Source organism: Sphaeroforma arctica (assembly GCF_001186125.1).
Source record: "Sphaeroforma arctica JP610 unplaced genomic scaffold supercont1.1021, whole genome shotgun sequence".
Classification (NCBI taxonomy): Eukaryota; class Ichthyosporea; order Ichthyophonida; genus Sphaeroforma; species Sphaeroforma arctica.
The window spans coordinates 1-12,738 of NW_014039537.1; the positions used below are offsets into that span (position 1 = coordinate 1).

The 12,738-nt window shown below is 44.3% G+C and overlaps 2 protein-coding genes across 2 annotated transcripts; both read left to right on the forward strand.

The window, feature by feature from the left end:
• The first annotated feature begins 642 nt into the window (after nt 1-642).
• On the forward strand, nt 643-2,100 carry SARC_09706 (serine/threonine protein kinase). Its single transcript, XM_014296269.1, has 2 exons — nt 643-1,248; nt 1,375-2,100. The coding sequence occupies exons 1-2, from the start codon at nt 739-741 to the stop codon at nt 1,972-1,974; spliced, it is 1,110 nt and encodes a 369-aa protein (XP_014151744.1). The 5' UTR covers nt 643-738; the 3' UTR covers nt 1,975-2,100.
• A 118-nt stretch (nt 2,101-2,218) lies between these two features.
• Nucleotides 2,219-12,258, forward strand: SARC_09707 (hypothetical protein; the record flags this gene model as incomplete). Its single annotated transcript, XM_014296270.1, has 7 exons — nt 2,219-2,366; nt 3,980-4,933; nt 6,204-6,360; nt 7,400-7,755; nt 8,329-8,434; nt 8,869-10,711; nt 11,159-12,258. The coding sequence occupies exons 1-7, from the start codon at nt 2,287-2,289 to the stop codon at nt 12,256-12,258; spliced, it is 4,596 nt and encodes a 1,531-aa protein (XP_014151745.1). The 5' UTR covers nt 2,219-2,286.
• Nucleotides 12,259-12,738: the final 480 nt, after the last annotated feature.

The window sequence follows — 12,738 nt, forward strand, 5'->3', positions numbered from 1 at the left end:
TCGAAGTTTACACATGTAAATAAACAGGTGTTATATAGAGACTTATAAAAATAGAGTGTATTTATTGTAGTAAATATTTTAAATTTAGAGGGCTATGCTTAGAGGGCTATTGGTTTAAAAAAAAAATGTCATGAGTGTTTTATTTTATTTTAGTAATTTTAATAATTTTTTTTATGTCCATGTAAGCGTTTTGGTAATGTATTTTATCGAAAGCATTAAAATATTTTTTTTTAGTGTTACTCAAGTGACCTAAAATTTGTTGATTTTACTGAAATTAAAATTTTATGTTTTATGTAGTATAGAATTTCTAGCTGGTGTCTTCGGTTTTTTACGTTTATGCATAGTGACGGGAGTATTTGTCTTCTCAGACATTTGTACCCACAGTACAGTATAGCCCAGCGAGCATAATTTACAGCAAATTATCACCAGCTGATTGGTGGAAAGTAATCAAAATCTGTTTCAGATTGATATTCGACAGAGACCAATGCACCCGAAATCTGCGGCAAACATATTTTCAGCCATCGAAATTGCAAGAATTCATAGCTCACTAATTCAGCTTACCCAACAATATACCCCTTGTCATCTCTTGCCCAGCAACTCGAATTTGAAGTACTTTTCATCACACATATTATACATCAGACTAAAAACGTATAAAGGCAATCCATATGTCATCCAGGTACTTAGTCCACCATCGAGCATTTGAAGACACTGCAAGATACATAAACACATCTTCACATCATGACTGCCACCGCTCATTATATTTGGTCGTTATACGCACCGTGCCTATCACCATCCCCAACGGCACACAATGACTCCACAAGGTCCGCAGCACCAGCTATAGAGTTACCTTCTGAGCTTAGGGAGGAAGAGCACCAGATCATGTCACAGGGTGTACCAGCATTTCATATGAGTCATGACAACATTTCAATGACATCCTCCACGTCTACTTTAGACTCTGGTAGTTGCGAAACATTGGATAGATACTTTCAAAGAACGGGTCAGGACGATTTGTCACTGCGCTTCAGACATGTGAACCAGGTGCAATCGGGTACCACTGCAAACATATACAGATCAGTAGATTTGAGCAATCCTGACCAATACGTCGCATGTAAAGTGTTGAAAAAGTCAATGGCCTCCACTAGAAGGTTCCGCAAAGAAGAGTTTCTGCACCGAATCGTATCATCTCATCCCAATATTGTAGACCTTTATGGTACATACGAATCCCAGGGAGAGCTAACATTCGTTCAGGTATGTTTCTCATATTTTATTATCGAATCCACTCTCTAAAGAAGTTCGGGCCGTTTTGAAATATATCTGCTAGTTGAACCATCTATTATAAATAATTGATGAAATTTGTCTCTATACACTCAAAAGGAATTCTGTAGTCGCGGAGAGCTTCTGGACTCTATTCCCCTCGATCAAGGATTACCAGAACAGCACGTGATCTACTACTTTGCCCAAATCATGGCAGCTGTAGAGTTTATGCACTCAGTGAACGTCGCGCACCGGGATATAAAGCCAGAAAACATAGTGCTGACGGAGGATTATACCGTCAAGGTGGTAGACTTTGGAGAAGCACTAGATACAACTCGCACCTTTAACGTAGGATTGGCTGGTACAATTCCCTACATATCGCCAGAAATATTAGATTCGCACAGTCGCGGAGAAAGTTTAACACACACAGACTTCAAATCCGCCGATGTCTGGTCGACTGGAGTGGTGCTGTTCGGTATGTTAACTGGCAGGTTTCCGTGGAACACAGCCACAATGGATAATTCTGAATTTAGGTTACATACACAAGGTATGCACAGTGCAAGGGAAGCCCAACGCTGGGGTACATTCTGCCCTGCTGTGCACGCACTTGTTAATGGACTTCTGGCAGTAGACGTATCTAGGAGGTGGACTGCAAAGTACGCACAACAATATATAGCCCTCACCTGGCCCTCAGTGACAGGTGTGAAGCTTGAGCTTTAGAACAGATTATAGAAAAGTGCTGTATGCGCACTTGTGTTGAACACAAGTAGCTCAAGATTACCGAGTAGCGTATTTACCTATTTATAGTAAATACACTCTTGAGAAATAAAATCACGCTTCAACGGCAAAATGTTTGCAACTTGACCAATGAAAATTCATCCTTCCATTAATCACCAGTTCACCACAGATATTTCTCAAAAAGGTTTCTGTCTTCGAAATATTTCAGATGATTCTTATTAATTCACAAGATGCAAGAAGTGTACTGGAATCATATCGCGAAGAGGCAGAGCTATAGGGCGATGCACTATTTGAATGAAGGGATACGACTTACAGTGTAGATGTGATAAAGGGAATGAAGGGCCCAGGAGTGGTCCATCACTTGCTAAATTGAGGTACATGTCGTCTACAACACTGCAAAGCGATCACATACTAACTCCTCATGCACACATATAGGATCAACAGCCTGTGTCCAAAGCGGGCGTTTCAATTGAACACTGGTTGACCTTGATTGATCACCAAAATACAGTTGCGTCGGAATTTAATGTTGAAGTTTAAATGCGAGTAGGCACATATGTATGCACATGGGCGCACACTTGCTTATCGATACGTAGCGTAAATTAAAACTACACACTAGACCATGCTCTAGGAGTACACACACGACTATACTATGGTATAAATGCATGGATGGTAGTACATACTAATATATGGATTATTCGTCAACTCACCTTAACTACTATTGTACATATATGCAATACAAACACAATGGGAATCTATAACAACTCTGTCTGCAAAGAGGCGCAATCAACTGCATACATCGAAAGTGATGTTAGTACAGAGCAATGTGTACTACCTAGTATGTATTTATTTAGGTCGTATACTTCTACAGCAATGTGATCCAAAACTTTTGCCCGAGATTACTACAATTTATTTAAAGTAGCACCTAGTTACGACATAATTACGTTTCCTACCATTGTGATCCATAATTTTGGTTGTAGTAATCCGTGCTCGTATCGAGAAACTATTGGGATTGTCGGCATGCATACAGTAGCATCGTAAGAGCGTGTGTGAGTTTTGTAAATACACATCCGTCCCCACACGTGTTAGACTTCCAGTATACCGCCAATTGTTACAACCTCTGACAATCACTGCATTCGGTCTCTTGCACTTGATTTGTTTGCTGGTAGGATTTTACACTTTAACCATGACAGCTATCCAAAGGGGTGTTATTTTTATCCGTCAATACTATGAGATGTTCTAGCTTTTTGTTTATACTAAATATATACGTTATTACCAATTTGAAACCCAGAAGAAGCACATCGGCAGTAGTAGATATGTGACAAACATTCTTACATAATTTCCTAGCGCTTTTCATTACTGCGTAGTATTGCACAATCAAGTAAAAATAATCGAATAGCGTTTTTTGGGTGTGACTATAGATAAAGTTTAAAGTATGAAGATACTCCACACTTACGTAGGTACCCGTATAGTATATGCTTGCAACTAATAATCAAATTACATTGATTCCTCCTAACTGATAATCAAATTACATTGATTCCTCCTAACTGGTAATCAAATTACATTGATTCCTCTTCGTAATTATGTACTTCCCAAATATAACGTTGACATACCACACCTACTCTAGTTTAGAAATAGATGTGAGGTCAGCAAATAGTAATGCGATCCTACGAAAATGAATACAAACCTATAAACTTTGATTGCTAGTTTGAGTTTGTCCAGGTCTAATCGCCAAATGTAAATTGCAACCCAAAGTTATAGTTTTAATTTTTCACGGATAACTATCCGGCCCTATCACAGAAGTATATCTAGATCCAAACTATTGATGCTTGAAGCAATTATGCTCGTTCTATAGAGCTGCTCAATCTCTTATTTAACAGATCAGTGTCCGGGATCCAGTGGTACATCCTATACATTTACATTCATTGAGCCTATGTGTCGGTCTCATACTATCAGCCTCCTCGTGCACTTCACATACAATTTGAAACAGCAGGATGCTGTACAATTCGGTTGCAAAGGTGGTGCATCGGCAGGGTGGTGCTATTGCTATCTACCAAGTGTCAGATGCGCACGAACCGCTGACTGTGACTTACAGTGAACTGCTGGGGCTCGCAGAATACTTCGGCACCCGCTTGCACCTACGTCTAACTGCCAAGCAACACAATACTGAAGTTGGGACTGGTAGTGGCACCAGGGAGCCAAACGTACAGCACGTACGTGCAAGGGGGCAAGGAAGTGCAGGCAAGGACGAGCACAAGTACACACACGCACCTGCACACTCGAATCGAGGGCCTGATGAGGCCGAGGATAAACACACGGATGTGCAGCCATATGTTATTCTGTGTGGATTATATGGCATACAATTGGTGGTGGCAACACTGGCCGTTTTGTGGGCGGGAGGTGTTGTAGTGCCACTTGACCCAGATTTGCCAGACGTAAGACGCGACATGATCCAAGGACAAACACGTGCGGGTGTATATATGACAACTCAAGATATTCAGGACAGTTTACTGCTCAGACAAAGTAGCACAGTACCATCTGCAAGCAGTGCACAGATCCAGTGCGTAGTGGTAAGCCTATCGGAGGTGCGCAAAATCTTGAAACGAGAAGCTGCTGGGGAGGAGTTCAGCGTAGAGGCATCTACACACAATCCCAGTACACGCCCACACGCACGGCCGGTCGTACGTACTGGAAAACCGCTATCACACGTAATCTACACATCTGGGAGCACGGGCATACCAAAAGGCGTTGTGTGCTCTCAGGAAGCCATCCACAAGTTCAGCACAGAGAGTGCCATGGTATTGGGAATAGCTGAAAGCTCACGCGTGCTTCTCACCAGCAACCCAACATGGGACCCGTCTGTAGGCGATATCTTCACCACGCTGTTAGCAGGTGGCATACTGTGCACGGCGGGACGAGCGATGATTGTGCACAATCTCAGAAGGTATGTGAGACTAGGCGTGTGCAAGAGGATTGTATCTGCTCTATCTAGTAATACCTGACCATGCGCGCCGGTTTGGTTTGCAAGTGTTTGCAAACGATTGGATCTGTAATGTAGGCTTGCGCGGATATGTGTGCATTTGCTTATGGCGTTGGATCCCTTTTTTTTCTCGGCGTAATAGTCTTCTAATCTGTCTCCGCTGGATGAACGTCGAGTCCTTTCGCATACTATTCACATTTTGCCTATATACTTGTCTGTGTCAGTTTGTGTGCAGAAGTGCAAGCAGTCCGACGATTGATTCGCCACTTAGATTCTCTTCGCTTGGCCCTGATTGGATGTAATGTATGCTTGCTTGTTGGTGTAAATAAACTGCTTTGTTGTTCTGACAGTGGTTCCTGCAAATTACGCGGGGTTGTTTCTCGCAACAAATGTCACGTGTGAATTTTATTTCAAAATTATGTGTCTTTGATGTCCATTTTAGATGAAGGCTATCTGTTCCCATAGATGTATTTCATCCTGTTTATTACGAGTATCTGATGGAGTACTTTAGGCGAGAGACGGCTCGAAAGTGTTTGTAGAGCTAGTTTGATCGTGAATAGAATCGGTTGAATCTTCATTATTGTCAAGGTATAATAGGATCTCTGGGCTGTTAGCATTGAGCATACAGGGAGCCAAGAGCTGGCAGTAGATACGCATAGGCAGTGGATACAAGAGATAGCGGAGAGACAGGAGAACACATCGAATCAACGCTAGATCGCCCATAAATTTCATGTAGATAATTCCCGCTGCTTGTTAGATTTCTATGAGATGGCAGCCAGGCATTTCTAAAAATTGTCTATACGGCGTCAGATATCTTTGCGGTATTTCATTGAGATTTAGGATCCAGTAAAATCATACGTAGGACAATTTGACTTCCGGCGTTACAAGTGGATTGGAAAAGTTTGTCTAAATACAATGCAGTACATAATATATGAGTTTTGATAGCAACAGTACCGTTTGCTGTTTTAAGTCTACCATGAAACTTTTCGTTTCATGTTTTGTCACTGATACTGCTTAGGCGCTTAATTGCAAGTTGGTCTCCAATCTCATCACTTGCTTGTCAGTATAAACCATCAAGCAGTGATGTTCAACTGGATAGTGACAATGGTGTAGTCAAATGAGCTATCTGGTTTCAGGCTATTGTACTTAACACCACAGATGATCGCCTTCAAACTGTCAGAACGCTGTAGTACATAGGCTCTAGTGAGTTTATACTTTTTCACTCGTTGTACAGCGCTATTCATAAATCGCATGCGACCCATTTGTTCTGCACGCCGTCTCACTGGGCATTGGTGGGTGCGCATCCGGGTGATTTGCCGAGCGTGCAAGTCTTGAGCTTAGGAGGAGAACGCATTCCTGCTGACATGGTGTCTGCTTGGTGCAAAACAGAGGTAGGCCTTTTGTCTAGAATTGATCGTGAGCTCAAGTATTTCACAGTCTGTGGGGTTGTGCATGTGATACAGTCTATATGCACACGCCGAACAGTGTACGTGCATATCTAGTGAGCTGAGCTTGTCACACTTAGGATCGTGTGTGAATTGCCAAATAATATCGAGTTTAAAAAAGTATTAAAGACAGCAGGAGAGTAAAGGATTTGGTTCAAACAATGTGGTTTATGTTGCATTGAATGTGTGACAACTACAACTTTAGCCGGGTACCTCAGAGGGGTGACGATATTCATTCCATGTAACCAATTTAGCATTGATGATGGAACACTGGGCTGTAGTGTTATCGTGTACGCAGCATTTGTAGCTGTTGTCGATTGGCGTGTCCTATATAAATGGGATTGCAGCAATCAAACGCAATGTATTAAAAACATCTTGTTATACGTCTTCAATGCTGCTGCACGAGCCATAGCTAGGCTCTCAGCGGTTCATCTATGCGCAACAGGCACTGGAAAAAGAAAGACAATATTGGACAGATGTTTTAATTTGTATTGTGTGTGGAATGCAATTGTCTTCAACTACAAAACGCACTGTCCCGACGTTGCAAATTCGTGTTGCACTAGTCAATGACTTTTATTTAGCATCCACTCCTACGTGTGAGATCCTGAGCAGTATTCTACACAGTGCATTCTCTACGCTAGTTGATATCTTTCAAAGAACATTCACTCCTGCGCGTGAAAAACTGAACAGTATTTCACACAGTAAATCCTCTACGGGTGCTTCCTACTACGTAAGCGTATGTATATAGAACCTGCTTCACAACGAGCAATAACATTCCATGAAAACCAGCTCATGGACTCGCGTATAATCATCAAAGTTAGCTTTGTTTAGAGAGCTCGTTCAAGGTCAACATATCTCTGGCATGATGCTGATGTAGTTGCAACTTGCTATCGGTTCATTTATTTTCACGCATGACACTCCTTATGTACTGGCTTATCACTATTTCTGCGCCCCTCATGTAACATTCTCATTGTGTTGATTGCAGGCAAACACACAAGGCTTGAGAATGTACAATGTCTACGGCACAACCGAGGGCACAGTGTATCAGACATGGTCCGAACTCCACTCAGACAGGCCAATGAACATTATTGGGCGCCCGCTGAACGGTGTACATGCGCTGGTGGTATCACCACATTCGTGCATGTGTGCTTGTTCAGGAGCGTGTAGCGATGTTGTCGTGAAAGACGCTAGAACCACTACAGACGGTGTTTGCAATATATGCGGTGGTTATAACGAGATAGGCGACCTTCTAAAGGATTTGGGAACTGATGTGGTGGGTGAGATAGTGCTGGGCGGGACACAAACCTCTGAAAGATATCATGGAGACCCTGCTCTCACCAGGTAGATATATATATATGCATGTATGCAGTCTGTAGAGTCTGTTTATAATAATCGAATCAGCACGCTTGTTCACCTTAATGCCTTAATGTGATCGAAAGCCTATATATGGATTAATACACATGCTCGCACACAGGTCTGCATGAGCAATTGTAATGTGCAGCAACGGACCATCGTTGTGATACAAGTAAACGTCAAGTAACAGGGCTGTCAGGTTTTCTGAAGTCTTAGAAGCCAGGAATGCCAATTACGGCAGTTATTTGAAAGAGGGCTTGGAGCAATCATATTCTGTTTGTGCCTCCATTGAGCATTTCATTCTTTACAATTTTGCGCTGGTCATCTCCAAAGTGCACACACCATAAATTGTGTTCGATGAGATTGAAGTTGCGAGTCTTATCTAGATTCGGTCACAGCACACCTATGCCGAACCGACCAGCCCACACTGCTGCAGTACGCGTGCATGACCTTGATCTCTGCTTCCTTTCTCTATACACGTAATCACCAAACTCTGTATGACCTTTCTTTTGTTACACTGCTAGATAGTTTCATGTACATTGGATTCTTTACTGCATGCAGAGGGAGATACATCACCTTCAATGATGTTCAGTACTTCCGTACGGGAGATCTTGGTCTGCGACAATTGGATGGCGAATTGAAAGTCTTAGGCCGTTTGGACACACAGGTATGGTAGATAACAACGTACTAGTGCGACGTTAAGGTCGGGTGGCATGAATGTATTATGAAGTAGAGCACTGCTTACCAGACGTGTACTATATTTGACACACAGTGCACGTGATTTTGATTAATCCGCATATTTCGAAAAGTGCCCACGAAACTCGCGCAAGATTTCGTATCATATGACTAGTTGTGCCATTTTACTGTCCGGGTTTAATTGCTGGGAAGGATTCACAGCTCTGCGACATGCATGATGGTGCTAAGGTAGTGCCGTCGTCAGCCTTTTTATTGAATACAATGATGTGGGCCTGTAGATTCTCTCTTTGTATGGTCAACTCTATATCAGTTCTATGTGAGGCTGCTGGACAGGTCATGGTCTCAACTTGCCAGGTATCAACAACTAGAGGCTGATTCACTTTTTGTGTTGTTACTTACTGGTAGGTAAAAGTCCGCGGTCGGCGTGTCGATCTCGGTGATATTGAGAGTGCCATCACAACCAGTGGCTGTGTGGAACGTGTGGCAGTTGTTGTGTGTGACAACAACCGAGGGAAGGACTACAGAATCAATAGCAGTTGTACTAACGGTGGCGGAAGCGCAGCCGTAGCACACAGTAGCACCGACGATGACAACGCCTGCAGCACTCATCCACAGAATACTTCCGATCAGCTTAGCGGCAGCGGCGTATCTGAGAGTGTCCACAGTGCGGACAGCTCAAGCGCGCAATCACAACGCTTGGTGGCGCTTATGGTTCTCAAGGAAGGTATCAGGTGTATAGACAGCAGCATGTCAGAAGAGGGGAATAACATCGGACACAGTGTAGATGGTACTAACAGGGTAGGTGGTATTCGACCACGTGAGTTTGCTGATTGGCGGGCGAGTTTAGAAACAGCCTTGCACATACATTGTCGGCTGCACTTGCCCGATTATCAAGTGCCCGTTCTATTTATAGACTTAGCGAGTATGCCCCTCCTGGCCAATAGGAAGCTCAATCGTAGTGCACTCAAAGAAATGGCGGAAGAGTATTTATTCAATGCTCGGAGAACATCTCATACCAGCGGACACAATGGCGAAGGAGATGCACAACTGAATGCGGATGCCAATAGTGACCACTATCAGAGCGAGGGCGGTGAGATCAGTGTAGGGCACACAGTCAACCGCCAACCAGAGAAATTTGGACGTGTACGAGATGGAGAAAACGAGCACCTGCATGAACACACGGCCAAGCTATACGTCGACGGGAGCGATGACGAACACCAGGCACACACAGACGTAAATAATTCAACACAGATTCACGGGGTAAGCGTAGGCATCAAGCAGCTGGAGCTAGAGCCATATGGTGATATCGAACGGTTTGTGCTGGGTGAGAATGATGAAGAGTACGAGGAAACGCACGCCAGCCTCGAGCAGAACGATGCGCATGTGCGCCAAAGAGGTGCGGGGAAGTTGGAAGGCGAGATGGAGCGCTTTGTGGCGCGTATTTGGATGCGGGTGCTTTGTCTGGGGGATGCTCCCCCGTACGAGGCGGATGACGCAGTTGAATTGAACGGCGGTGGTGTGCGTGAGGATGCAAGTGTACGCACTCACACACGTAACGATGAAGCAGAATCAGGGGTCAGTCTGGAGGATAGGTCAGATTTGAGTGCGAAGATTCGAACCCAAGACAACAATCGAGGTGCGCTTCTGATAGGCCCTTTGACACATTTTTTCAACAGCGGTGGTGATAGCTTGAGAGCCATTCAGATGTTACAAGCGATACGAGATGAGATTGCAAACCTGGGGAATCCTGATGCCAATACATCCAGCAATAACAAAAATAATATTACCTACACAAATTTAATTTCGGGTGCTGGAGCGCGGTCAGACATTGGAAATACACAGACTGATGCAAGCAAAATCTTTAGTACACCACCACAGTGTAGCTTGCAAGACACTGATGAATCGAGTGCCACATCTACGGTATCAGAAGAAACATCTGAGACAGCCAAGCAAAGCCAGAACAGCACAATGCGTACTCATTCAATGGTTATTACACAGCAAAACACTAGTATGGATTCAACAATGAACACACAGCCAAGCACCACTACACACCTGACCATGAGTGACGAAACAGCGAGAGGACTTCTTTGCGGCTTGCACAAGAATCCACGCCTTAAAGACTTTGTGGTCATGCTGCGCGTTGCCATGACAACGGCGCCTGATGTAACGGCGAATTATACCGCTGGTCTGAATTTTGTTGAGGTGATGGATATGGAGGATGACAATGACGAGCTGTCGAAGCGCGGAGGTAAGCAGCTCATTGAGTACGTGTACATCTAGAAGACTAATATTGCTTGTTGATCATCAATGTCATTCGTGCAACTCATTTGTACACCTACCACATCATCATATCTTCTGTGTGATTGTGATGGGCCGTATAAGACTGACGGAACATCATTAATCCTCACTCTCAGGCTAATTCACCTTAGCTTTGGTTAGCAATACTCGATATATGTACTCCTTGTTGCTTTCGTTCTTCCCTAGTCTGATCTCAGCCGTGTAGCCTTCCAGTTGTAGTTGTAAATTTAGTCTACGATTGTTATATATAGTCTGTTCTACGCCTACGACCCCTTTTGATCCCTGCAAGCATACCTGATTCCCTTCATACCAAAATTTATTCTACATAGTTTCACCTGTAACAAGATGTCCAGTTTTCAACGAAAGTGACTTCCTTTGTATCGTCGCCATCCAACAGACGGGATGCCGTATACAGATTCGGAACTATTCTCTGACTCCGTGGTGCTGCGTGACGAAGGTATCAGCTCTCTGTGCAGGGCCGCGCGTATGGGTTGTATCCCAATAGTCGAGTGTCTGCTGAAAACCAAGCAAGTACCTGTCGACGGGTGGACGTCGCGGACGTGCAAGCGGATGAGTCCTCTGTTGCAGGCTATTGTGACGGAAAGTTCGGTACCTTCCGCAGCGGCTTATGAGGTCCAGGAATCACCCACAACCAACACCACAGACACCGAACAAACCAGGACTAGTCAACGAGACAACAATAGCTGTCTCCAGGGTACTAGAATGACATGTGCGAACACAGGGGAGCAAGCAGCTGCTGGTGATACTTCGAGTACCGCAGAAGAGACTCGATCGGATAAAGAAGCTCTTCTCAGTATTCTGTTGCGTCATGGTGCGAACCCTTGGCTGGTTAACGGTCGGGGAGCAAATGCATTACATCTGGCGGCCAAATCCGGGCCAAAATCTCTAATTGTTCTACTGAGATATCTCTTCAATGATACTTCTTCACACCAACGCCCGTTGAGAACCATGTTCATGCACAGAGATCAGTATGCATGGACCTGTCTGCATTACGCAGCATGGGGTGGGCACGTGGAGTGCGTGCGTATGCTACTCGAAACTGCGGAGACGTGTAGTAGGGCTGTACCTCTGAAAGGGGGGCCTGGTATAGAGACACTGACCAAACAAAGGAAAGCAGGCATTGCACAGCGAGACCTACACATACATACTGAAGCAGACGCCCATTTGCAAACACGTACAGGTGAAAATACCTCCGAACATTCGGCCGTACACGATGGAAGGTCTATCGTAACACCATCAGACGCTCACGACAACGTACATAGTACCAACGAACACTCCATGTGCCAAGGCGCGGAAAGGACTGAAGCACAAGAGCTGACCGCATTGCTGTGTGCTAAAGACCGGTGGGGCCGCACGGCAATCGCATGGGCAGTGTACCGCAATTGGATACCGGTAATTACGGTATTGGCCAATCAGCACCATCTCGGGAAATCCTGGGACCTACGCCCGCCGCAAGAAGCTCGCCAGCGAAGGTGAGTGATTTTAAACGTAACACTAGTTTGTGTATATCTCGCCCCGTTGTTCATTACGCGGGCATAGCTAGAGCTACACCTGTATCTGCCTTTGGTCGATTGATAAATCTATTGATTAAACGAGCCGTTTGTGCCTACAGGTTTGCAGCGACACTGGATGCAGCGACAGCGAATAGTATTTCCTTTTATGTATGTGTGTACTCGCCCATATGTCAAACTTTCAGAAGGAACTATGTATGCTCAAACATAACGTGGGCGAAAAAAAGGTGGAGCCGGCTATGGTGCACAAAAAGAGGTGCTAGCTATTTTTTTCATGTCGAATTTGGCGATATAGACCTCTAATGGTTTTTGTTAATATTCATGCATAATATGTCGTTCTGAGACCTCGACTTGCCTATGAATCTGCGCTTGCATTGTATCTCCTCAGAAGCAACAGCACCAAGTGGATATGTCCACTCGACATGGCCCACAAGCGTATATATAT

Coding starts and splice junctions, on each gene's coding strand:
- SARC_09706 (XM_014296269.1), top strand. CDS start 739: ATGACTGCCACCGCTCATTATATTTGGTCGTTATACGCACCGTGCCTA. Junction 1,249..1,374: donor GAGAGCTAACATTCGTTCAG/GTATGTTTCTCA, acceptor TACACTCAAAAG/GAATTCTGTAGTCGCGGAGA.